Source organism: Vombatus ursinus, unplaced genomic scaffold (assembly GCF_900497805.2).
Source record: "Vombatus ursinus unplaced genomic scaffold, bare-nosed wombat genome assembly UNPS02014778.1, whole genome shotgun sequence".
NCBI classification, from domain to species: Eukaryota; Metazoa; Chordata; class Mammalia; order Diprotodontia; family Vombatidae; genus Vombatus; species Vombatus ursinus.
In genome coordinates, this window is record NW_020954556.1 from 37,675,538 (window position 1) to 37,702,954 (window position 27,417).

Consider the following 27,417-nt stretch of genomic DNA (forward strand, 5'->3'; position numbering starts at 1 on the left):
TTTTTCTCCTTTTTCTCCAAAACAAATTGTTATAAGAAATGGCTCTTTGGAATTAGGAAGGGAGTAGATGGGGGAGGGGGGTTGGGGGAAGAGAACGTTGGCAATGCAAAAACTAAAGATACCTATATTTATATGTGTGCATGTATGTATATATGTATATGTGTGTGTATATAATTCATTTACTTATTTGTTTTTTAAAGCGGCAACAACAACAACAAAAAGACCAAAACAGGTGTAGATTTAAGCTCCGGACATTTTTTTCAAGTACCAATTGATGCTGATTGATTCTCAGGGCCTAAACCCACAACAAGACCACAAGGTGAAAGAGCAACTTGGAACTTAAAAGCCTGCGGAGGAGACTAACGAGTTTGGAGGCTATTACACTTACTTACTATGACACTGACCATCCAGTCAGAGAAGGTTGGTATTTATCAGCACAAGGAGTAACACTGTGAATTTCTTTTAGCAGGAGAAGAATAGAGACAGAATATACTGATCAAACTGGTGACTCAGAGGAGGCAGCGATGGATGAGTCAGACAAGCTGGGTTTGTATCTCAGATCTACTACATCCCACTGAGCTAAAGCTACTTCACTTCTATGGGCCTCAGTTTCCCATCTATAAAATGAAGGAATTAGACTAGTTGGTAAAAGGCAGAGCAGATAAGAAAAAATGAGCAAGATGATTTCAGAAAAACCTGCAAAGACTTACATGAACTGATGCAAAGTGAAGTGAGAAGAACCAGGAAAACACTATACACTGTAACAACAATATTGTACATATAACCAACTATGAACAACTTAGATATCCTCAGCAATATAACAATCCAAGACAATGCCAAAGGACTCACGATGAAAACTGTCATCCACCTCTAGAGAAAGAATTGATGGAGTCTGATGCACATCAGAATTACATTATTTTTCACTTTATTTTTTTTGTGGGTTTTTTTTTGGTGTTGTCTTTCATGTGACTAATACAGAAATACGTTTTGCATGATTGAACATGTATAACCTATATCAAATTGCTTTCTGTTTCAAGGTGATGACAGGGAAGAAAAGGAAGAAGAGAATTTGGAACTCAATTTTTTTTCTTTTTTTTTTGGCAAGGCAATTGGGGTTAAGTGACTTGCCCAGAGTCATACAGCTAGTAAGTGTCAAGTGTCTGAGGCCACATTTGAACTCAGGGCCTCCTGACTCCAGAGCCAGTGCTCTATCCATTGCACTACCTAGCTGCCCCTGGAACTCAAAATTTTACAAAATGAATGTTAAAAACTGTCCTTATGTGTAATTAAGAAAAAAATAAAATATTTTTTTAAAGAGGCAGGAGCAGTATAATAAGTAATATAAAGAGTATAAAGAGCTAGTCTTGAAGTTAGTAAGAACTGAGTTCAAGTCCAACCGTTGACATATACTGGCTTAGGTGACCCTGAGCAAGTCACTTAAACTCTCAATAACCCCACACAATTTTCTATAGGGGAGTTGTTGATCTGCACTGGTAGAGGGAGTTTCCTTGTAAGAAATTCCCTACACAGATGAAATCATAGGTCTGGAACAAAGTTTTATCTAAGATCCCTAAAGTCCTTTCCAGGTCTAAATCTTAACCACATATGACCTAAGCCTTATCCATGAAATGAAATCAGAATAATTGCTCCTTATCAAATCAGTTAGTATGTTTGCAAAGTTCTCTGGGCCCAAAGGAAAAAAGTAGCATGGATCATTTAAATTTATTTAATAGTGACAGAAACAAAAATAGACTAGGCTTCAAAATTCGTCTTTCCAACTTTCCACCAAGGGCCTCCCTTACACATCCTAAGGAAATCAACTGGTGTCAAGACTTCACACAGACAGCTTCAAATGCAATTCAAGTTTTTGCTGAGATTTAAGACTAGATAATAATTGCTTCAACCAAAAAAAAAAAAAACAAAGCATCTGAATTTACTATCCTGATAATAATTACAGTACAATGTTTTATGGCCAAATACTCCTACAGTTGAGCCAGTTAGAGACAAGCCTACAGCTGAATGAGTATGACTTAGAAAAATTGCTTCCTTGTGTTAAAAGTGAAAAATAATCTCTTTTCTCAAAACTAAAGAAGCCAAACATATTTTAAGAGAAAAACAAAGTTTGGGTGCTTTTTCTGAGGAAGCAACCAAGAGAAGCTGAAAGCTAGGAAGGATGTAGTTCTTCAGCCAAGGTTACCTTTGTAAGGACATTTCTTTAGTTTAAAAGGCAAAATTTCCGGTATTAATCTAGAACCTACCTTTCTGAGACAAAGTCTGCATTTTGCTGAATGTGATTTGGCTGCCTGACCTTCTGAAATATTTATTATGCACACTTTCATTTTGCTACCTCACTCTAAGATATAGAAATGCCAAAGCTTTTCAAACCCAGAAAAAGAATGGGCACCAGTGTAAGTGGTCACTGTTATTTCCTAGAAACTAAGTAATCAATGGTATTTAACTACATTTTGCTGCTGTTGTTATTCAGTTGTTTCAGTTGTGTCTGACTTTCTATGACCCTACATTTGAGGTTTTCTTGGCAAAGATATTGGAATGGTTTGCCATTTCCTTCCCTAGCTCATTTTACAAATGAGGAACTGAGGCAAACAGGGTGAAATGACTTGCCCGGGGTCTCATAGCTAGTATGTGAAACCAGATCTGAACTCGGGAAGAGTTTTGTCTGGATCAGGTTCCCAACCCTATCTTATCACACTCCCTCCCTACATATGGCCCCTCCCAAAAAGGAAGTTTTCCTTATTTTCTAGAGAAGCTTCTACATTCCTCCACACCCACTCTTTTCCAGGAAGGAGAAGGCAAAGGGGAACTTCTCCATTTGGCTGTGTCTGTACTAATCATCATCTGTATCCCTCACAGCATTTACTCCATTTATACACAGAAAAGTAGAGGGTGGGAGGAAAGAGTTGGAATAGATAAAGTTAAGATTCATCACTTAGCACAGTGACTGGCACATAGTAGGCACTAAATAAATGTTTATTGCACTGAATTGAATTATGAAACGTAAAACCTAATAGGAGTAGTCAGGTCAGTAAATCTTATACGAACAGGGCTGAAATGCAGACACATAAAGTTACCCTTTGAATGACCTGTCACATCCAAGTCTCCTGACACATCACCAAGTGTCTGAATTATTTGCTTTAATCAAATCCCTCCTTCCTTTACCACAGCTCAGTCACTTCTCCCCCCGCCCCCCCAAAAATATAATCACACTCTACAGGGGGGCAAAAAATCTGTGTAACTGGTATGTCATCTGTTTGGCTGTCCTTCTGCAGATAATGCATAATCTGTCCTTACCAGAACAAGACCTACTTTATGTGTGTCATTTAAACTCTAGGAAGGCATAATCCTCTTTCCTTCAATGTAGATTAAGATGCAGTTTCAGAACTCTACAAACCCCCTCTGAACCTGGCTCTTAATTTGGTCCCTTAACTAAGTTCACCACATCAAACCATCTCAAGGTGGGAAGGAATCTCCTTCTCCAATATGCCCTAGAAGTCATGCAGCTTTTGCTTTAAGACTTCCAAGTTTAAAGGGGATCCCATGAAGTCCCAAGGCAGTTAATTATACTTTTGGATAGCTATAATTAAAAGGGGGAAAAAAACTTCCTAACATAATACATTTCATTTTGTATTAGTTTCTGACCATGCCTCTCCCCCTTCTGATTATTCTCTCCTTTATCTCATTTCCATTTCCCTCCTTTCTTCCTATTTTTGACCTTTCAAATCTATTCTGGAGCAGGTGTCAGACCTGTAAGCTTACCTGTTATCTAGAAAAACCACACCCTTGAAAGCTCTAGAGAATTCATTTTCAATTCAACACACAATCCAAAGAGCACATTCCATCCCTTAGGCACAGTGCATGACACACAGTGGGTGTTGATAAATGCTTGCTGACTTGGCAAACACATCGACTTGGGTTCTAAGAACAGTTCTAGGTACTGGGGGAGAGAAAAGTGGACAAGACTCTGTCCTCGTCTTCATGGATCTTACAGTCAAGCTACACAAATGATACCAAGTGTGGACTCCTTGTGTCGGATTTATCAGAGGACATGAATGAAATTCACATGGGATAAAAAAGCATGGAAAGGAAGGATGTGTTCTGTCTCATTATAAATGCACACTCATCCTTGATGATTATTTCAAAAAATATCTACTACCTATTGACAGATGGCCTTGGCACAGAAATATCATCTCAGGCAGAATCTTCTCTCTCATAGACTGCAATGTACTCTTCAGTTAAAATGTTAATCAAGGACCTATGATTGGCAAGGATTTGACACCAAAAGTTCCCTTTTAAAGTAGTCCCTAGGACTCAGATTAAATATGCCCTGCAGGCTTCCTATCTAGGTTTAGTCAGAGCCCAGTTAAGACTAGAAAACTTGTTTTCAGAGATGATCTAGGAGTGGCTAGGTGGTGCAGTGGATAAAGCACTGGCCCTGAAGTCAGGAGGACCTGAGTTCAAATGCGGCCTCAGACCAAACACTTGACACTTACTAGCTGTGTGACCCTGGGCAAGTCACTTAACCCTAACTGCCTAAAAAATAAAATAAAATAAAATAGAGATGATCTAGTAGCTGTTACTTAACTTTCTGCTTACCACTCGTCTTCTACGTTAATGTTTCAAATTTCACCCCAATTATAGTTAGAAAGATAAGATTCCCCCAAGCCACACCCAACCTATATAAAAAAGGCTTCTGCCACAGAAGAAATGCAGAACCTATCCTATTTGTGAGTTGGACCCAAGTTACTGTAAATCAAGTAGTCTCCCAGTCCAGTATTAATAATCCAGTTGCATCATTTTCAGATTAAAAATGAAAGGACATAATGCCAGAGCTTTCATAAGACTTTTGTAAAAACTCAGTCTGTCCAGAGCAGTCTGTCTCTGGACAGCTCACTCTAATTACTGTATTTGCTACTTAAATGCACTGTGCCTCTTGAAAACAGAAAAAGGGGAGAAAAGTTTTAAAAGGCCTTTCAAAGACAAATACAGTGGGGCATTCAGCATATCTATAGAGACTGGTTAATATTAGTTTGGCTACAGTAGCTCTCCTTCACAAAGGGGGCTCTCAGCTCAGGATGCCACAGTTCTAGAGTTAGCTGTACAAGACTCTTTGTGTGAACATGGGAAGAGTCACCATCACTATGACCTTCAAATCTACATCAGAAGTCACCCAGCACAAGTGACTGCCAGGCATCTGGCGTCACTTACAAGAAAGAATATAAAAGGAGTTCCAGTGGGTGTGTTTTTCATGGAGGGAAAATCCCCACATATCTTTTAAAGGAGAGAACAAAATCAAACCCAGAACAGGTGTGTTGTTACATTGCCCTTTAATTTAATTTTTTGTTGTTAGGGGAGGGGGACACCAGCAGGCAGGAGGTCTGAGGAAGAGACAAGACTCTCACAAATAGAATTTTCCTACTAATGCAACTAGAACCACCCAGCCAACTGGATTCAAAAGGGGAGGCTCCCTTGCTAGGTTCTACTTTACTTAATTGTACATTATTCTGGTGATTTTAGAGCCAGAGAATAAAGGATTAAAAAGAACAATGCAAAGGAACCAACAGGCAGTTCACTGTGACCTTTCACCTTGACTCTGAAAGTAAATCCTATTTTGTTGGTATTTTGTCTTCATCTACTAGAAAAAGCCTCCTTTCTTGGTCTCAATCAAGAACAGAAGTCTCGAGCCCCACTACTCTCTTTTTGGAGAGATCAGCACTTCCCAGGAAGTAGCTTTACTTAGCTACCTAATCAGTACTTACTGAGTTCTCAAACTGTCTCTCACCCATTTGGCGCGCGCGCACGCGCGCACACACACACACACACACACACACACACACACACATATCCACACCCACCCACCAGAGCTGTGTTCATATGTTTAAGAAGTTTCAGGTGAGTAATTTCTTTTACCAATGTCCATCTCCTACACAATTTCATCTTAGTTTGCACAGGTGCACTGAGAAACTGGGTGACCTGAGCAGAAGTCCCAGCCACTGGGTGCCAAAGGCTGCACTTGCACCCAGATTGTGTTGACTCATAGGCCAGCTCTCTATTCACTAAGCCTAAAGCATTCTCAACAGTTATACAGTACATTTCATATACATTTAAACCCTGAATTCCCAAATACTCCTAGATGAAGAGTTTGCTTCACTTAAACTGATTGAGGTCTGTGGTTTATAATTATGATAATGTCCCTAATAGACACACATCCTACACTGATAATAAACTCACATATGAATATTCAAATCCTGAACCTCTTGCCATAAATTCAAGCTGAGATTCAGGGAATGAAGTAACATATAGAATTAAAAAGAAAACAAACCCTTAAAACAAATCCATGCTGCAAATTTATCTTTGCTTCCCCCAAACTGTCCTAATTCATTGTGTTATAGGTGTGTAAGAACTACATGAGATTATAGTATTTAACGGGGCGGAAAAAAAACGACCCTGCTCCTCAGAGACTTAAAAAAGGCAGAGATGGGACAGGTGGGTGGCTGGATAGAGTACTGGACCTGGAATCAGGAGGACCTGAGTTCAAATTTGACTTCAGACACTTATTAGCTATGTGACCCTAGGCAAGTCACCTAACCTTAACTGCAAAAAAAAAAAAAAAAAAGGCAGATAAAGGGCATTTATAAAGCTGAATCATAAAACAAGCATAGACTAAGCTATGACTTCTCAGAGACAACAATGAAATTTTGGAAGAATCTGGAAAAAACAGCCCTGTGTCATTTTTTTTAATAATTCTCTGTCAAAAACTCTAGGCCAAATGAAAAGGAATATTTCTTCAGTCTCCCAAATCTAGTAACCAATAGCATGATCCCAGTCAAATTTCTAAAAGTCAAGTCAATTAATAAGCATTTATTAAGTGCTTACTATATGCCAAGCACTGTCCTAAGCTGAAAGGAATTCCAAAAAGGGCAAAAACACAGTCCCCATCTTGGAGAAGCTCTGAGAGACACAAACATGAAAAGAAGTATGAGTACAAGTACAAGATTCAGAATAGATGGAAGACAATCTCAGAAAAGAAGACATCCAATATATAGGGGGCCTGGAAAAGCTTCCTGCACAAAGCGGATTTTGAACCAAACCTTGAAGAAAGGAGGGGAAAGGAAGGGGCAGCAAAAGGTGAGAGGGTACCAGTTCCAGGCAGAGAGCAGCCAAGGGCAAAAGGTATAGGGTGACAGCAGATGGAACGTTGTGTAGGGCAGAGCTAGTAGACAGAGCATTTGGAGGGAAGGGAGCCAAGTGTAATAAAACAAGGCTGGAAATATAAGTGGGGAGGGAGGCAGATTGTCAAGGGCTTTACATGTCAGAAAGAGGACTTTATGTTTGATACCGAAGGTAAGAGGGAGCCATTGGAGTTTACAGAGGTGTTGACCTGGGCAAAACCTACACATTAAAAAAAAAAAAATCACTAATGGCTGATAATAGGATAAAGTGGTGTGGGGCGAGACTGTGGACAGGGAAACTAATATAAGGCTGGTGTAATATTGCAGTTAAAAGTCATTGAGACGCCTGGTCTAGGAAGGTCACTGTGTGAATGGAGAGAAGTATAGGGGAGATGTGGTATGGAGTGAAAGGACAAGATTTGATAATGGATTGCGTATGTGGGATGAGTGAGAGTCAAGGAGTTGGTGATGATGTAGAATCTGCCAGCCTGGGAGACTATAGGACAATGTATGGTGCCCTCCAGAATAAGAGGAGAGTTGGAAGACAGGATGGAGGAAAAATATAATGAGTCGTGTTTTACCCCTTTTGAGTCTGGGTGGCAACAGATTACCCACTTAGAAAGGTCCAAAACGAAGTTCATGATGGCAAACTGTCACTCAGGAGGGAGACTAGGACTGAGTATAAAGATCTGAGGATCACCTGCATAGAGGGAATTGAACCCAATAGGAGCTGATGAGATCCCCAAGAGAGACCAGGAAAAGAGAAGGACTAGAACAGAGACCCAGGTGGTAACCAAAGTCCTTTAAATTACACCTTAGGCCAGGTATTATAAAATCTACTATTAAGTCTCGTAAATTCAGATATCAAAGAACATTTTTAAAAGTTAATTAAAATATTAGTTTAGCTCACAACTGCCATGTGACTCCTGACTTTAATACAGAACTGTTTATAATAGATCAATGTGAAAGTAACTGTCTTTTTCAACCATATGTAAAATGAGAATTATAAGGGGCACTTACTTCACAGGGTCTGTGTTTTCATATCCAATGAGATAAAAATATGCATAGCATGTTACAAATGTGAGTCATTTTTAGAACAAAATAATAAATGAACCTATAAATCAACAGATGAATCAAAGTCCTCCCTTCCTGGCCAAGTCCTTTAAACCTTTCTGGGTTTCAGTTTCCTGTAAATGAGATTAGCCAGTGAGGTGGTTATGTCCCCTACAACTTTATCCAGATCTATGATTTCATTGGTATAGGGAGGAAATTATAGGAAGGATCCACGTCTACCACTGCAGAGCAGCCCCTTATGGCTGGTTGAGAGAGCTGGATGGATGCAATGAGAGGCTAAGGATCTTATCCAGGGCCACACAGCTGGTATGTATCCAAGGCAGTGAGTCTGAGCCCAGGTCTTCTCAAGGTAGTGTCTCAGTCACCCTAATTAGCACGTGGACCTTCACCATGACCATTTCTCTAGAAGTTTTTGCGTGCTTAAAATGTTAACAAGAGCCAGATAGCTCACCAAGTCAACTCCAGTAATAACAGAAAATGTGGAAAATACCATGATACAAAACTTATTTATGGCAACTACAGCTGTACATCTTTACAGAAAAAGTGCTAGGCAACTTGGATCTTAGATGTTCTAGCATGTGTCAAGCAAAGGGCTCTAGAGATTAAAGACAGTAAGGTGAACAAGTAGCAGAAATTTATCCTAATTTTTTTTTTTAACAGCTCACCATTAGTATCAACAGATGCTTTGGTGTTCAATTACAGGTAAATGAAAAATTTAAAACACTAATTAGAGCCCATCTACATCATTTCCTGAAATTAAACCCCAAAGCAAGTCCTCGAGTTTTTTTCATGAGAAGCATTAAAATCCCCAAATCAATAATTCCATATGCAGGAGTCAACTTTAGGAAAAAAGAACACAACTCGTATGTTTTTAAAATAAGCAACAATAACAACAACAATAACCTGACCTTTTTATAAGTCCTCTTTCAAAAATATTATCCCATTCAATCCTCACAAGGTAGATAAATTATTGCATTCATTTTACAGGTAAAGAAACTGAGCCTGAAGGTCATATAAAATGGCAAGACTAGGGGTAGAATCCAGGTCTGACTCCCATTCCAAGTGCTTCTTGCACTGTGCTAGCAATCTCACTAACCAAAGGTATTCGTAAGCAAGGACAGCTTGACTAATTGAAAGGTACATTTTTGGGAAGATCTTTGGAAGGCCTTAAATGCCAAATGAAAGAGTTTAAGACTTTATTTGGAAAGCAGCTGAGAGCCAGTGAAGATTTTTGTGATCTGGGTTTGAGGAGCCCAGAGCTTGCTTTAGAGATAACTAATCTGGCAGCAGCAGGGTGGATAGTTAGCAATGACAAACTACATATGGAGAGATAAATCTAGGAGAGAGGCAACAGAGATCTGAAAAGGGTTATAGCAGAAAAGAAAAAAAAAAGGACAAACTGACATTGCAAGTCTCTTTAGTGTAAGAGAATCTAAATAATAGAATTTTTATTATTCTTATCCAGAATGGTTCTGAAGCATTTATACAGAGTACATTTCATTCAATAAACAATGAAGTGCCTACTATGTGTTTCATCAAGATAGTCAAACAAGCATTTATTTGCTTACAAATAAATGTAATTATATTTACAAAAAAAAAAACAAAACTTTGTTTACAATGTGCCTGGCACTAAACAATCATTTGTTTACAATGTACCAGGCACTGTGCTAAATGCTGAGGACACAAAGAAAGGCAAAAAAAGGTCTTTGCCCTCTTTGCGATCTCTGCCTCCAAAGGACAGGACCAATCTCCTAGGAGTTTCCTAGCAAAGCATTCATAGTTGGAAGGTCAGATGTAATTCTAATTACAATTGTTCTATCCATCGACACTGGCCTCCTTACTGTTCTAAGAACTAGACACTCCATCTCTCTATACATTTTCTCTGGTTGTTTCATGTCGAGAATGCTCTCCCTTCTTTATCTCTGTCTCCTGGCTTCCTTCAAATCCCAACTAAAATCCCATCTTCTTCAGCAGAGGTGTCAAACATGGGGCCCAAAACACACCCAAATACAGTCTGAACAGATTAAAATTAATTGGGAAATATTGAATAAAATAAATTGCAAAATATAATAAAGAATATTACATTTAAAAATTAAGTCGGTACACAGCCTGCAGAGATCCTTATGTATGGATTAGTAGGTGCCAATTCCATTTGAATTTAAAACCATTTTCCTACAAGAAGCCTATCCCAACCTCTTTTAATTCCAGCAGTTTGCCTTGCAATCACTTCCTATTTACTTTATATATAGTTTGTACATACTTACTTGTTGTCTCCCCTATTAGACTGTGAGCCCCTTGAAGGCAGGTAGACAAGACTGTCTTTTGCCTCTTTTTGTATCTCCAACATTTGGACAGTGTCTGGCACATAGCAGGCACTTGATAAATGATTAACGCCTGTAGATCTGAAACCCTTATCAAAGAGTCCTCCCTTTCAACTGTGCAGCTAGCAATCCATCCACCACTGATCTTGTGATTCCTGTCCAGGTTTTCCGACTAATCCTCCATAGGAGGAGCTAACCAACAAAAAAGTCTTTTAATATTCCATGACTATCAGGGCAGCACTCAGACTATAAACCTTCCTTTTTAAAATCATCCTTCTCTGACATATTTTATGCCACTCTGTGCATAAGTTATTCCTAACAACTCAGTTACTTAATGCTTTTTAAAGCCTTAGGAGTAACCTCCCCCACAACCAATCAGTGAGGCAGACAGTTCTAGTTCATTAGTGCTTCCTAGTATGAGGAAATCCAAGATTACTACAAAAGAGCCACTTCAATGGGTCTGTGTTTTCATTGATGTGGGCACTCCCTCTTTACAGTGAGGATGATAGTCCATCCAGGACTTCTCAACCTATGCATTTCTGCTCTGCAGCAAATGTTCTTTAAGGCAGTGAGTGGTTCTCTAAGTGTGCTCTAGACAGCCCTAGAGATCCACCTTTTAGAGGCTCGGCAAGGTCAAAGCTATTTTCATAATAATAAGATGTTGTAATTCCTAATGTGATAAATACAGATAGATATAACCCACATAAAGAAAAGCTCTTGTGGGTGAGGGTCCTCAATCAGTAAAGAGGTACTAAGACCAAAAAAGTTTGAGAACCTCCGTTCTAGAAGGTCCCACCCAGCATGCTATAGATCTTCCTCTGGGTCTCTTTAACATGCAACATCAGTGATGGATGGTGAGATGAAGGTAACCCCACAGCCTCATTCACTTGCCAGAGTTTTCAGTACACTTAGCAGCAAGTGTACCTTTCACTGGAAAGGATTCAAGTAGAGTTCACAGACACAGTAGGCTGGACCCCAGGTGATAATTTCTTTGGCCATGGCAAATCATCAAAGGAACTACAATCCTCAGAAGTTCTGCATTTGAACACATTCGTTTTTCATATAAGAAATAACTATAGGAACTATAGTGCCTATAGCATAAATGATAGTTATGGAGAATGCCTGATCCTGGAGAAAAAAGTCATTTAAAAAAACCCATTCCACTACACTAATCTGTAGATTCTAAAGAGCAGTTAAATTATGAAAGTTAGGGAAAGAAGCAATGTCTTCTTGGTGAAGTTCTCTCCCATAGCTCACCTGCATGATCTAGTTTAAAGAGGAGCAGATTTAATGTCAGGGGAACAGGATTCAAATCACAAATTCTGGACCTCAATAAGCTTATCTGCAAAATGAGCAAACTGAGGCCAAGAGAGTTCAAATCACAGATAATAAGTAGCAGGATGGGGATTTGGACCCAAACTATTTGACTCCAAATCATCATTTTTTTCATATGTACCAGGCATTCTTAACTTTTTGTGTGTCATGGACCCTTTGAGCAAATCTAGTAAAATCTATGGACCTATTTCTTAGAATGTTTTTAAATGCATAAAATAGCAAGGGATTACAAAGGAAGACAATTATATCGAAATATAGTTACAGAAATATTTTTTCAAACATGTTCATGAACCCCAAGTTAAGAACTCCTGCTGAGGTAGGCATCATGCTTACCTCATTACCAAACTTATTGTCAATCCTAAATACCATGCTTCTGGGACTATGATGTTTTATTCAGTAAGTTCTCCAGACCAATACAATAGTCCAGAATTTTTATGTTTTTACATTTTAGTCAAGATATAGGATCATCATCTGCCTTTCAACTTCCAGATCTAAATTAACTAGTACAGGAAATACTCAAAAGACTTTTTTGCTTTCGGTCACAGGAGAAAGACCTTTTTACCCAGGAATTCAAGGGCAATACTTTTTTTTCTTGACCAACTGTTTAAAATAAATGATACCCTTCTTTCTCTAGGACTTGAGAAATACACCAAGGCAAACACCAAGCTAGCAAACAACAAACATGAAGTACATTCCTGTGGCCTCAAATTCTTCATCATCCTTTACCCAACTAAAAATGTATTCCTGCTACCCCAAGTTAAGGGCCCTAAATCTCTTTAGTCCTCAGGCTTGGGCCTGCTCTCCAATCAAGCAAGGGATGTTTCTAAGTTCTGAAATAACAGCTTTGAGGTGTCTGTCCAAGGTGGCAAGTGAGGAAATGTTTAATAAGAACTTTCAACACAGGATCTTAAACTGCTCCATTCACTGCCAGAGTTTGGGAATCAGTGCCCCCAGGACAATAGTGAGCAAGATTGTCTGTCCCAGGGATGGAGGTGTGAACCAATGAGAAAACTTGCCTCCACCTTCCAAATTACCATTTTTATACAGATTAAGATACAGTTTAACAAACAAAAAAAGGGTTTTAGGTAGAATGTGTTTTTTCATTCCGTCTATCCGCCATATTTGCATTCATTCCCAAAATAAGTGAGTGACAGGTAAATTGATACATTAATATATTAAAAACAACAACAGAGAAAGGCCTCCATGGATTTTGGAAGGCTTTGGATTTGTATAAGGTAGGAATCACTCATACCAATCAAGACGCTGACATTAAAGCAAGGAGCTATGCAGAATTACAAACATGAATAAAACTCAGTGCCCCTACAGTATCTGATCTGGGGAAAAGTCATGTATGTAAATAATCATTTTACATATCAATGCTCCATGACATACAGCCAACTTATTCACAGCAGCATATACTGTACATCTTCTTACATACCTCCATGTTGCCCTTCCTATCCCCACTCCCTCAAGTAAGGTCCTTAAGTGAGGGACTTTCATTTGCCCTAGTATCTCTAGAATGTGGCACAGTGCAAGCATATATGGGTGCTTAAGAAACACTTGTTGATTGATGACTTCAGATGGCAACCCTTCCCAGCCTACTCAGATTCTTCTCCCAGTTGTCCCAATAAATCCTATTTAAAGAGGGGGCAAGGTGTTGAAGACTTTCCTCAGGGCATTTTACATTTTTTAGGTTCCTAGGTGAAGCATTCAGAGAGTCTCCAGTTCACTTTCACCCCAACCCCAACTACACACTAGGAGGTGGGGCTGGGCCTAGAGTCAGGAACACCAGAATTCAAATCTCGACTCAGGCACTTCCTAACCCAAGTCACTTATCCTCTACCTCAGTTTCCTCAACAATAAAATGGAGCTAATAACAGCACCTACCTCCCAAGGTCCTTGTGAAGATCAAAAGAGATAAAATTTGTGAACTGCTGTAGTAAGTGCTTCAAAAATGCTTATCCCCTCCCTCATATTTCCCTGAGTATATCCACTTATATTTTTCAGTTGTTTCAGTTGTGTCCAATTCTTTGTGATTCCCATTTGGAGTTTTCTTGGGAAAGATACAGCTGTGGTTTGCCATTACCTTCTCCAGCTCATTTTAAGGATGAGGAAACTAAAGCAAACAGGATTAAGTGACTTGCCCAGGATCACATAGCTATTGTCTGAGGCCAATTTGAACTCAGGTCTTCCTGAGTCCAGGCCCAGCATTCTATCCATTGTGCTTCCTGTCACTTATTTGGTGCTGGTCATTCTTGGTGATAATCTATTGCCTACTTATCCCCTCCCCACTCCTCACCCCCAATTTTTCTACTAGACATTTTATAAAGAAACAAAATGATATTCAGGGACTTTCAGTGGCATGCCCAGTCACAGAGCTAGCATGTAAGTGGTAGAGGTCCAACTTCTATAGTGCGCAAAGATTTTCTCCAGTACATAATTTAAATTCCTGAAAATCATGCTACTATTTAGGAACACAGATTTGCATTTATTTATCTGTGTACCAGTTGCTTCCTTCCAGCAGAATATAATCTTCAGGGCAGGGACCGAAGTGGTTTATTTTGTTTTCTCTTTCACATCCCTAGCACCTAGCAGCGGCTGGTACATAGAACACTTACCTCTCCTGTCTGAATATTTTAGGCCAGTCTTCTCCTATCTCTATGACTTTGATTAAGCTGTCTACCCCCATACCTGGAAGAATGGACTATCCTTCGAAGCCCAACTCAAGTACCCCCTTCTATTGAAGGCCTTCCCTGTGGCCCAAGTGAAAAGCAATCTCTCCCTTCTTCAAATTTCTCATGGTAGTTTGTTTGAACCTCTCCATTCTGCCTCATACCACTGTTACTACAAACAATTTTACTTGTCTATTCCCAAAACCAGCTAGCTGTTCCCCTAACTCCATTATGTAAAGTCCTTGAAAGGCAGGGAACAAAGTTTTATTTCATAATAGTATCCTCACTGCCTAAGCACAACATTTTAAGAAAGGTTTCTTTCAATTCAATTCAAACCTCAAACAAGTAAAGATAAAAGGGCCAAAAGTTTTGGATAGACATGGCTTGTTTTGCTTTTTTTTTGTTTTTTTTTTTTACTGAAGTCATATCAGTACTCTATAACAGAGCATAAATGCAAAAAAGGGAAGTTGATACTCAGTAGTATATGAAACCAACTGTCAGTTTTTGAGGGGGTGGGGAAGAGAAAGGTTACCACCCAAGTATAGGTTACCACTTATGGCAGCACATAAACACTCCCTACTGAGCAAGGACTTGTAAATTTTTTTTTAGAAATTACAAACATCAAAACAAAAAGAGCTTCAAGGATCCACTGTCCAGAATTGTTCACCACTGGTCCCTTATGTTTCCCAATACTTACATGGTAATTGACCCATAAAAAATAGCTTTTCTCAGTATTATAGGGAGTTACTTTCTGCTCTAAAAAACACTAGCAGTAAACTTGTGCTACTCCTAGCACAGAGAAACCACAATATTTAGAAACGAGACTTATCTGGCACTAAATTAGGGGACAAAGGTCACCTTCCTTCAAAATACAAAACTAAGTGAAGCCAAACCTGAAATGGGGTTTTCTTTCACTTGAATCCAAGGACAGCCTTGGCCTATATTTATAAATCTTAATCTAACTTGGTTTGAGTATCTTAGACAATCGAAGACATTTCCTATGCTTAGGCCCCACCCTTCAAACCCCCCCCCCATTATGAATAAACAGCCTTTTGTTATGGGTGGACAGAGGCAAAGCTCCTCTCAAAACTTTTCCCCAGTTTTACTTTTTTTTTTTTGGTAAAGGCTAAGGCTACTACAAGGGAGGGCTTAAGAGGCAAATAGGAAGCCGCTGTTTAATTAATTTTCCAACCTAGCATTACAGACTTCCCACATTGCACCCCAGCCCCAAAGAGACACACATTTCTTTCCTCTTCTAAGGCATTAAGGGAAAAAAAAAGGCAATGGAGGTGGGGGTGAGAGTAGGGGGATGGAGAAGGGGTAACTTCCGAAGGGAGTAAAACCAGTTTCTGAAACTTAAAGTTGCAGGGGCCCTTACCCTAAATCCAAAAGGCAATGAGCAAACCACAACCATCCAGGATGCCTCATCCAACTTGCTGTCTTAAAACAACTCTGAATTCTGAGATCTTAATCAGAATGAAGGAGAAGACATGTACTTTTCCCCTGACAAGTCTATCTCAAAGCTTTCTTTTTGGTAAATTGGCCAAAGAATGTTGGATACTCTAACAAATGTTTAACTTTGTCATTTTCTCTCTCTTTTTCCATGTCATTACTGTCAGCTATTTCGTAAAATAAATAAACCTATGAATGAAATATTCCTTCCCTCTTCCTCCTGCCCTCAACCCCCCAGCATAACATTCTTAGAGCAGAGCTTCTTCCTTCCTTCTTACAGGAACCACATTTGTGGCAACGAGAAGAGTTAAAATAAGAAACATACACAATATACTCAGACAAATTTTTCATAACATTTGATCCATTCTGGGCCTATTGACTGATTCCAGAGATTTTAAAAAGGAAGATGTTCTGTTCCCAGTTATGAATCCTTTTTTTCATGTTATAAACCTTACAATATTGCCTTAGTCCATTATTTCAGTTTAAAAGTCAAGGGAATATTAAGTTTGGTATAGCCAGAGCAAAAACCATGTTCTCAGCCATTCAATAATAACTGCAGCTGGCACAAGAGTGGAGGCTTTTAAGTCAACTTAATCCCATATTTTGACACCTATATATGTAGACCTCTGCAACCTCCTCTGAAAGTCGAAAATACAATTCCCAATGGTATTCTCCTGATATCATGATGATATCAAGAAATCCACTCTATATTACTGCAATTGAAAACAAGTGGCTACCATAATAAATTGTTTATCAGGCAAAACTGACAGGAAGGGCTGCAGGATAAATTGTGTTCCTCACATCCTCCAAACCCAACCCCTCCCCTCCCCCCACACACAATACATCAAAAGAGTTAAAATTCCAAGATTAAGCACCAAGTCAAAACTGTAATTTAAAGAAGCCTTAGGAACAAAAAGACCACTCCCTCCTCCCCTTTCCTATTGTTCTAAATCACTGGGTCTGAGAGAGTCCTCTTAACACCTTTAAGGTTTCACACAGTTGCTGGTGTGGGGGTGGGAGAGAAAGGAGTATGTTTGCTTGGATGCTAGGTATCATATAGCTGCAAACCAATAGAGTATTTTCATGGGGGGAGTTGTTTGAGTGAGAAACCTCCTAGACAGGCAGATACCTGCCAACCAGGAGAGCCATCAGGACACTAGAGAAAGAAAAGGAAAGACCATAATCAAGCATTTGACTTCTCTAAAAGAAAAAGGGCAGAAGAATAGGCTTGAAAAAATATATATATATACTACATAAGGAAGAGCCCTGCCAACTAGTGGCAATTAGATGGGCCTGCCAAGCAGCTAGCCTTGGGTCTTCATTAGGATCATATACCATATGGCATAAATAAAGCATTCAGAGCACTCCGCCCCTAACATAGCATCACATCAAGACAAAGCTTTCAGGAAAGGGGGTCGGGGATGGGGGGCTTACCTTGGAGTTGTTTGAACCTTCCTTCTAGCTGATTATAATTGTAAGGCACCTGACTCGTATACCCAGGAGACAAGGGCGCTGAGATACTGGACGTTCTTTGTAATTCCATTATGCCCAGTGTAACCTCCGGACTGATGGCAGCAGGAAAATCCCACTCCTGCCCCCTCCAACATCCATCCAACACCACCACCCCTAGAAGAGCAGCTTCCTCGGGGACTGGTGGGCTCCTGTTGCCCCTGGAGGGCTGGCTTAAGCTGAACCTCCCGGAGATAAGGCTTCGGTCTCAAGAGCCCAGCAAGCACGTCGACGCGATTTGGCAGGGGGGCTGCAGCGGAATCCGGCTGAATCCAGGGCGGATTTCCCACTTGGACGGGTAGCTTCCTCCTTGTTCCTCTTCCTTGGGGTACCCAGCCTAAAGCTGAGAATTTTTTTTTTAAATGACCGACCCAAAAAGAGGGGTTTTAAAAAAAAGGAGAGTCCACTGGGCGCCAAATCCTACTTTTTAAAGAAATGTTAAGTAGGAGGGAAAAAAAAACAGCCAAGCATGCTACTTCCATTCACCCCTCCCCTCCAAAGCTTCCAGGGGTAGCAGGAGCACACCTCCCTCCTCCTCCTCCAACCTTTCTGCAGCGGCTGCGGGTTTGTAATTTAATCAGTAGCCACTCACTGTGTATTTAGTGGTGATGTCACTTGATTAGCATAAAGCATTGTAGAGGAAACGAAGGCCGTACCACAGGGCCGGGGTGCAGGGGAGAAGGGAACGAGAAGGCGGGGTGAAACGGCACCTTGGGCGGCCCTTCCCATAAGCGGGAGCCGCCGGAGGATGGAAAGGGGGACTCCTCCCGGGCAATCGCGCCGTGGAGACGGGGCGCGAGGGGCGCTGCCGGAGGGTGCCCCGCGGAGCCCGCCCCGAGGGGGGAGGCGAGCCTCGCGGTTGGTACCTTCCTAAACAAAGCTGGTGGAATTACAATCTTTTGTTGGGAGCCTCATGTAACGGAAAAGTCTCCGATTACTATCACATGAAAAGGAGAGCCCTCCCAGGTTCCGTTGGCCTGGGGAGGGGTTTGGTAAGAGACCCCGCCAGGTAGGGGGAAACCTGCGCTCATTCACTATTTAGTGCTTTCCGGGTTGCGGCTGCAGCTGCTGGTCCGAGATAACGTGAGCCAAGGGGACCTTGCACCTGGAGCGGCGGGCGCGCCGACGCAGAGGCTCCTCCCCGGGGCGCCAGTCTGCAGCCCGGGGACTGCGGAGCGGGAATCTCTGCGGCCGGAGCTGGACTGTCTTACATCAGGGCAGGGCAGCCACCCACGGGGTGGGCTACGGGCGTTTGCGGAAGCGCGATGCGCTGATGGGCACTTGAAGTCCGAGGTGTCTTTCTTCGCGACATCCCGATGTCCTTTCCGCTGCCGTCTGACACAGTTCCACCGGGATCCGGAGCAATTCCTAGAAACCTACCCTTCAAGCACACACATTTCACATCCGGTCTACGTGTGGTGTAGCAATACAGGTTAAATCAGACTTAGACTGTATTAATTTGAGAGCCTGCCATTTCACAGGGTTTAAAAAAAAATCCCTGAATTTTACATCGTGATTGGAATAGAATAAATCATATTTACATAGGACTTTATTGAGATAATGTATGTAAAGCATATTGAAAAACCTTAGCTACTGTAATAGGGTGGCCCAAAAGTCTTAGCGTAGTTGTAAGCGATGGAAACTTACAGCAGCCCTAAGACTTTTGGGACATCCCTCTCCCATACATAAATGTCAGTATTATTACTTGATACACATGATCCCATGTTATCCTAGCTACAACCCTGTGAGGTAAGTAGTGCAAATATTATCAAAACAAAAAGCATTATTAGTGCATTGTTATTAAACAAGAAGAACCCTCACAAGGCATTTCCCCCAAATTTCTTTCCTGTCTACCCTCTCCTCTTCAGAGAAAAGGGTTGTCAACATCTTGAAATGTGACCTTTCAAATTTGGAGTCCTACAGTACAGGCACAAAGTTATTTCTTAAGGGATTGGCTTTCAAAGCAGATTCAGAGTTAAATAGCATTGGATACTACTATAAATTTACACCTATAATTCTTTAAAACACAATTAAAGGAAGTGCATCCTCCCTATTACTTGGAGTTACAGCAGAGTCTGGATTTCTAGCAAGCTGGTAGGCTCTGAAGAACCAAATCCTTCTAGGGAAGCAGATTTAACATATCTATAGTGTCAAACATGTCCCACCTTAAGGCCAGGTCTAAACCAGGGCTGGAGAACATCCAATTCACCTTCTTTTAAAACTACAAATGGCAATTGTCTATTTCCTGCAATGCATTTTCCAAGCTGGTAATATACTCCTGCTGTATCCAATGCCAGCAGGAGGCTGCTAAGTAGGGTCACTTAGCAAATGAACTACAGCTAGATTTTTTCCCCTCACAGAATGCCGTCCACCTCAAAAATAAATAAATGAGTAAATGAGTAAGTAAAAATAAAAAAGGAAACTAGGTGAAATTTACTTAAAAGAAACCCCCCTGAACAGACCTAGATGTTTGCTGCCATTATGCTCTGGTCAAGTATAAATTCTCTAGTTGGGCACTGAAGCTACATCTAGATTCTCTCTGCTGATTGTAGTCTAGGCAGGGCTGTAGAAATCAGATTGCACAGGTTTCTGAAGGCTGTGCCAGGGGAGCACAAGCTCTGGCAGGTTCTACCCACGCTGGAAAGGTCCTGCTCAACTAGGGGGTGCGCTGCCAGATGACAAGCTGGTGTATAAAAAGATCCCTGCCACTCTCATCCCTGACAGCACCATAGGTGTTGCCATGGCTCACAAGGGTGGGGCAAGCTGTCGTCATGAAAGCAGATAGGGTGATGACCAGCTATGACACTGCCAAGATGGTGGGCAATTCACCACCAGCTAGTCACTGTTGCCAAGTACCCATGAAATCCTTTTCTCATGTAACCACCCCCAACTCTTCAAGAGAGACAGGCTTAGAGACAGGCCAGGAGATAATAACTGAAATATTGCTCCTCCAGACTCTAGGGTTTGGAACCCTGCCTTCAATGTTGCCTCCATGCTGGGCTTATTACCAAGTACCATCAGCTTCAAACAAAGCAACTTCTCCCTCAATGAGTTTCAGTCAGCTCTGAATTCTGCAAACTCTTGAGGGAACACAAACTCCTCAGTCTTAGCAAGATCTGGTTTCTTTTTCAATTAAATAAATATTAGATTTATCTAGTTGCAAACTCCTTGTGCCAGGTTCTGTGTCTTACATACTTTCATACTTCCAGTGCTTAGGAAAATGCCTCATATACTGTAGTTGTATAATGTTGTTTGAATTTAGTAGGGTATGAGCCTAGCATATGCTTACTGTCTGACAGATCTTATCTAAATGCAGAGAGGCTCATGACTTGAAGGGATTTTTTTTCTTTTTTGCAGCCACAGTTATTGTCTGTAAACCATAAGCTCCAAATTATCTACAGTAATTTTAAAATGTCTATTACCTTTAACAAAAATATCTTGTTTCCCTTTCTCCTTCTGAGCTTTTCTTCTGTGTGGTGGTTTGGTTTTTTTTTTCTCCCAGATTTTATCTTTTTGTTTGTTTGTTTTACAAAGTTTAGGTCAGTATATACACACACACACATATTGTTATTGAGTCTACTTTCATATCTGCCTCGATTTCTATGTCTTCCTTCCCCTTTCACTTTATATATTCCTCATATTTGTCATTCCTTAGAGCACGTTAATATTCCATCATAGTCATATCCTGCCATTTATTTAGCTATCCCCAAATTGTTAGACACATGGTTTATTTGTTTGCTTGTTTTTGCTATTATTAATATTTTTGTACAAGTGGCCTTTTTTTCTCCTTTCAATAACATCCTTAGGGTCCAGTCCTAGCAGTGAGGTCACTGAACCAAAGGGCATGAACGGTTAGTTCAGGAGCTCTGAATGCACACTGATGTACTGTTTTCCAAGAGATTGCACAATTCACAGCTCCACCTATTTTACCTCACCTCTGCCAACACTGAATTTCAGCATTTTAAAAATATTTTTGCCAGTAGACCCTCTTGAGAGACAGTATTATATCAGAGGATGAAGAGCTGGCCTCAAAGCCGGGAAAGCCTGGGTTCAGTTTCCACCTTTTACACATTCAAGCTGTGTGATCCTGTGTGGACAAGTCACTTAACTTCTCAATGCTTTGGGCAATTCTCCAAGAGTGTTAAATTTCAGAGAAAGTGGTGACCTGCTTCGGTAGAGGGAACTTTGGCAGCCTAAGAGTTCCCTCTACCAGTGAAAGCACAAATCCAAGCTCTCTGTCTCTATTCCTTTGCCAGTTTAATGGGTAGGCTCTTACTTAACAAATGCTTTTTGGATTAAACTTGACTGTCTGATGGTATATTTCAGAGTTGTTTTATTTTGCATTTCCCATATGAGAGTGTTTGGATTTTTTGGTAGTTATAGACTATGCTTCTTTTGAGAAATGCCTATTCATGTCCCTTGACTGCCTCTCTATTGGGGAAAGAATATTGCTTTTTATAAATGTGAATCAATTCCTTACTGATTTTGAACATTATATTCTTATTAGAAATGTTTGATTCTGTATTGAATTTTGATGAGATGGGATATATAGGAAGGAACTCCAGGTGAAAAAAGCTTCATGAGTTGTGAAAGTAAGAAAGCACAACAGTTCTTTGGGGAATCCAAGAAGTCTAGTTTGGCTGAAACTTGGGCTCTGTAGAGAGGAGCTGTAAGGGGAAAGATTGGAAAGTTAACTTGAGACTAAGTATTCAAGTGTCTTGTATTCTAAGGCAAAGCCCCTGGACTTTATTAAGGCAAAGAAGAGCCACTGAAAGTTTCTAAGTAGGACATGAAATCTGCACATCTATGCTTTTGAAATACAAATATGGCATTGATGTACATTATGGATTGGTAGGAGAGAGGAAAGTCTTGAGAACATTTAGAAGACTACTTAAAGAGTTCATGAAAGAGGTAAAAAGCCATGAACTAATTTAACGAGAATAGAAATGAAATGTGTTTGGAAGGATTGGAGTTGGGGCAGAGAAACAAGAATACAGGATGAGGGTCATAACTTGGATAACTGAGGAAATAGTACTATGAATGGAAACATCATCACACATTGAGAGCTAGAAGGGGCCTAGCAGGCCATAGTGTCCAACTCCATAGGCTCATACAGAGATGGAAGGTACTTGAGAAGCTATCAAAGCTAACACTCATTTTAGAAAGAAGGAAAATGAGGTTTTGACAGGTTAAGTGGCTGACCCAGGATCAAGCATCTACCAAAAGATTGAGGTGGGATTTGAATATCTGGGCCTATGTTCAAATCTTCTTAACTTCAAATCCATCACCCTGTATTTACTTCCTTTACTCATACAGCCTCTAAAAAGGAATAGTTCTTAACTGTTATTTTTTGGGGAAGGGAGAGAAGATGGTGGAGGAAAAAAAATTATTTTGGTTTAGGAAATGTTAAAATTGAAGTTGCAGGATGAACTTCGGGCTGATACAAGAGATCTGGGAATCATTCAAATAGCCATATTAGCCCAAGTCATGGGAAGAAATGAAAGTGCCAAGAGAAGACCAAGTTCAGAATTTTTTTTGCGGTGGGTGGGGGAGGGGGGGGCCAAGGAAGATCTACATTTTAGGGGTGGCAAGAGGTAAAAAGGGAGCCGACAACAGAGACAGAAAAAGAAGTCAAAGAGATGAAGGGAGATTGTGGTCACAGAAACCTAGGGAGCAGAAAAAGGTTCTTCCAAGAAAAGTACGTAGTCTAAGAGAAGTCAAAAAGAATGGTTGAGAAGAATGCTTTCAATGTGGGATTAACTAAACTTTAGGAGGCTTTTGTTTTTGTAGGATAGTGGAGGCAAAAGATCAATTAGAAGGATTAAAAAAATAAATCAGTAGTAAAGGAATTCAGGCTACAAGTGTGAAAGAAAAATGCCTAATGACCCAAATTGGAAAGAGATTAGAACAACAGCGGGAGGGGTGGGGGATGGGGGTGGGAAACCAGTTCCAAGGAAGGAATTCTGTTTGTTTTCTGAAGACTAGAACGTATTTGTAAGTAGAGGACCAGCAGAGAAGTAGAACTCTTAGGGCAAGGTCTTGGAGGCAGTATGGATGGGAAGAAAAGCCTAGGTGAAGGGAATATTTCTTCTGAGATAGGAGGTCTATGCAGTCAAAGCTATGTTTTTTCCAGTAGCAATCTATAACTGTGAGAGTTGGATTGTAAGGAAAGCTGAACACCACAGAATTGACATTTTAGAATTATGGTGCTAGAGAAGACTTTTGAGAGCTCCTTGCTCAACACGAAGGTCAAATCAGTCAGTACTTACAGAAATTGTTTCAGGCTAGTCGCTGGAAAATCAAATACTAAAGCTGAAGTTTAAATACTTTGACCACATAATAAAAAGATGGGACACATTGGAAAAGACTCTGATGTTGGGAAAAATTCAAGGCAAAATGAAAAGGGGATGGCAGAAGATGAAAATGGATAGATAGTATCATAGACACAATGAACATGAATTTGGACAGACTTTGAGAGATAGTGGAGAATAGAAGGGCCTGGCTTGCTATGGTCCATGGAGTTACAAAGAGTCAGATACAATTGAATAACAACAAAAAGGAGGAAAGCACTAGTGAAGGTATAAAGAAACCTTGAGATGGAAAGGAGAGAGTTTATATCATGACATACCTCAGTAAAAGTAGGCAAGGGGCAGCTGGGTAGTACAGCGGATATTGTACTGGACCTGGAGTCAGGAAGAATCCTCTTTCTGAGTTCAAATCTGACCTCAGACATTTACTAGCTGTGTGACCTTGGGCAAATCACTTAACCCTGTTTGCCTCAGTTTCCTCAACTGTAAAAAGAGCTGGAGAGGGAAATGGCAAACTACTCCAGTATCTGCCAAGAAAACCCCAAATGGGGTTACAAAAAGACTGAACAAAAACAAAAAAGGAGGCAAGATAGGTAACACCTACTAAGAATCTTTCTATGAGATGTTTCAGCATTAGTAATCTGAGAAGGGATGTTATGAGCACCTTGAGGACACAGCTCATATATTTTTCATCTTTGTATCAACAACAGTCCTTAATACAATGCCTTAAGCACATATTACAGTAGGTACTCAATAAGTAATTTTTGATTTTGCATGCCTTAGCCCAGAAAGATAAAATGAGGACCCTGAAAAACTAATTGCAAGTGAGTACAACAAACTGGAGCCAGTAAGGCAAAGTACACTCATCTATAGGTGTTAGTTCTGACCTTGCCATTAAATGAGCATCTTTGGGCAACTCACTTTCAACATCTGTGAAAAGAAGTTTAGATGTCAGAACCTACTAGTTTCCTACTAACTTTAAATGTGGTATGGAACTTTTGCTGTAGCCTTACTCCCTGACAGAGAGAGAGAGAGAGAGAGAGAGAGAGAGAGAGAGAGAGAGAGAGAGAGAGAGAGAAGGGGGGGGAGAAGGAAAGAAAGAAAGTGCATTTATTGTTTCCTATGTGCTAGGCACTGTGCTAAAAGCTAGAAATAAAATATAGTCAAGCAAGCCAGTCTATACCCTCAAAGAGCTTATATTCTAATAGAGGAAGATAAAAGGGAGCAGGATGAGAGGAGAGGTGATATAATATAAGCCTGTCACCCCACCTCCCCACACCCTTTCGAAATAGTGGTAAGGAAATGATATAGAGGATTACGGTAGTTTAGCCTGGGTAACTGCCTCCCAAGACCAAATGTTCCTGAAATAAACAAAAACATTTCATACATATTCCTCCTTCCACAAAGGTTTCAATGATGTTAAAAAGCATTAATGAAACCTGGCATGAGTGTAAACATAAAAACCATCTACACACCAGTCGTGAACCTATTGAGCACTGGAGTTCAGTAAAAATCTGTTTTTTAGGAACAATGGGTAAAACTTGTTTTAAATTTCTTCTAATTCTAGTCAGCAAGAAGGCAGAAAGAGACATCCAGGTATTCTTTCAATAGGTCAGACGAAATAAAAGTAGTTGCGTCTTTGATTTTTCTTTTTTCCTAGCACGTGGTATACTAACTCTGGGATGATTTAGTATTTGGCATGGGAATGGAAACATTAAAGAAGGAGTGGGAGGGAGACCTAGGTTCATTCCAAGTAGCTTTATGTATTCCAAAAAAGACGAATGCTTTTACTACATTACAACATTCTGAAAGGGTAAACTTTTGGATGTTCATTTCCTGAACATCCAAACATTAGTGATATTGAAAAGGTCCAGAGGAGGACAGCCAAAATACTGCAATATGATAGAATTCATAAACAATTGAGGGTTACAAAAATCCAGCACCAGACTTTGAGCCGGTAAAGATCAAGAGAAAAGGGACTGAGACTCAAAATAACAAAAGGACAAAACATAAACTGTTCAGGCATATCCATATCCAATGTCTTCCATTAAGACTTTTCAGACTTCTTTCCTCATCATCCACACTGTTAAATCTCATTACCTTTCATTATACTTTAAACAACTGCAGTCATTTCTCCAATGCTAAAAAATCATATTTTCCTTTCCACTGGACTGACTATATCTACCATCTCCAAATTGATGAATGAACATAAATTCAAATAATTCATCACAGTTCTAAGCCTTCCTACTACATTGCTACTTCCTGCATCAATTTTCTTATCTTTCCTTTAGCTCCTATTTACTCCCTCCTCCCAGAGACTTCATTTTTTTTTCTTTTTTGGCTGCTCTTTCTCCCACTTGTACTTCACCTTCAGCACCCTCCCTCAACTCACTGACCATAAGCCCAGAAAGCCTTCTACCCTCTGTCTACCTAGTTACCAGGCCTCTGCAAAGTCTGCCCCTACTTAAGTGGAAATAATTCCCCACTCATCCTGTAACACAATCAATTGACAATACTCCCTTTCCCTTCCAAAAAAATAATCACAAAATTTCAGATTTAGAAAGGACCTCAAAGGCCATCTAATCCAAATTTCAATTGAGCAAGAATTCCTCCCCCAAGTAGTCTTGAATATCTATCTGTGTGGAAGAATTCACTGCCTCCAGAGGCAACCTCTTCCATTTCAGGATAGCTGTTACTTCAGAACAGTCTTCCAGGGGTAGGGGACCTGGGGCCTCAAGTGCAGCCCTTTGACTGAATCCAAACTTCACAGAACAAATCCCCTTAATAAAAGGATTTGTTCTGTAAAACTTGGACTCAGTCAAAAGGCCACACCCAAGGACCTAGCAGGCCACACATGGCCTCGAAGCCCCAGGTTCCCGACCCCTGCCAAGCCTAGATCACTCTTCTTAGTTCTACTCTCCAGTACCAAGTAGAACAAGTCTGTTCCGTGTTCTGCTTCATAGCCCTTCAAATATTTGAAGGCAGCTTTTGCTTCCATTTCTATCCCAAAGTCTTCTCCGAGGTAAACATTTCCAGTTTCTTCAATCAGTGCTCATAGGCTATGATCTCAAGGTTTTTTACCATCCTGGTTTCAGTCCTGTGAAAACACTCCAACTTATCACTGACCTTCATAAAAGTGATGCTCAGAACTGAAAACAATACTACAAATATGTCCTGACCATGGTAGAGTTCAGTGGGATAATTTCCATAGTTCCATTCTAAAATGAGAAAAAAGCAACTTTTTTTTTTTAAGAGAGAAGGAATAGTTTCTGACAACCTTTTCTCCTTAAGCATGGTGATTCCAGGTCCTAGTTTGGTAGCTCCCTTCTCTCTCATGGGGATATTGCAAAAATTCTGTTAAATAAAAATTAATTAAATAAATAAAAATTAACGTTTAGTCAATACTTTGCTGGATCTGTGCTTTTACAAGTGAGGGCACTCCCAATCAATCAACAAACATTTATTAAGCATCTGTCATGTGCCAGGCAGTGTGCTAGGGCCTGGGGATACAAAGGAACAATCCCTGTTCTCAAGAAGTTTACATTACATACTCTACCAG

General features: G+C 40.3%; 1 protein-coding gene across 5 annotated transcripts in view; it reads right to left on the reverse strand.

Annotated features, from left to right (window-relative positions):
• Positions 1–27,417, reverse strand: part of SPTBN1 (spectrin beta, non-erythrocytic 1) — a 270,149-nt gene that overhangs the window by 139,149 nt on the left and 103,583 nt on the right. For 2 of the 5 annotated variants that reach the window (XM_027865233.1, XM_027865234.1), the window contains exon 1: positions 17,476–17,682. The exons of the other annotated variants lie outside the window; for them this stretch is intronic. In XM_027865233.1, coding sequence (XP_027721034.1) covers positions 17,476–17,584 — 109 coding nt within the window. In that variant the 5' untranslated portion in view covers positions 17,585–17,682. Of the gene's footprint in view, positions 1–17,475; positions 17,683–27,417 lie in introns of those variants that run through there. 5 annotated transcript variants of the gene reach the window in all.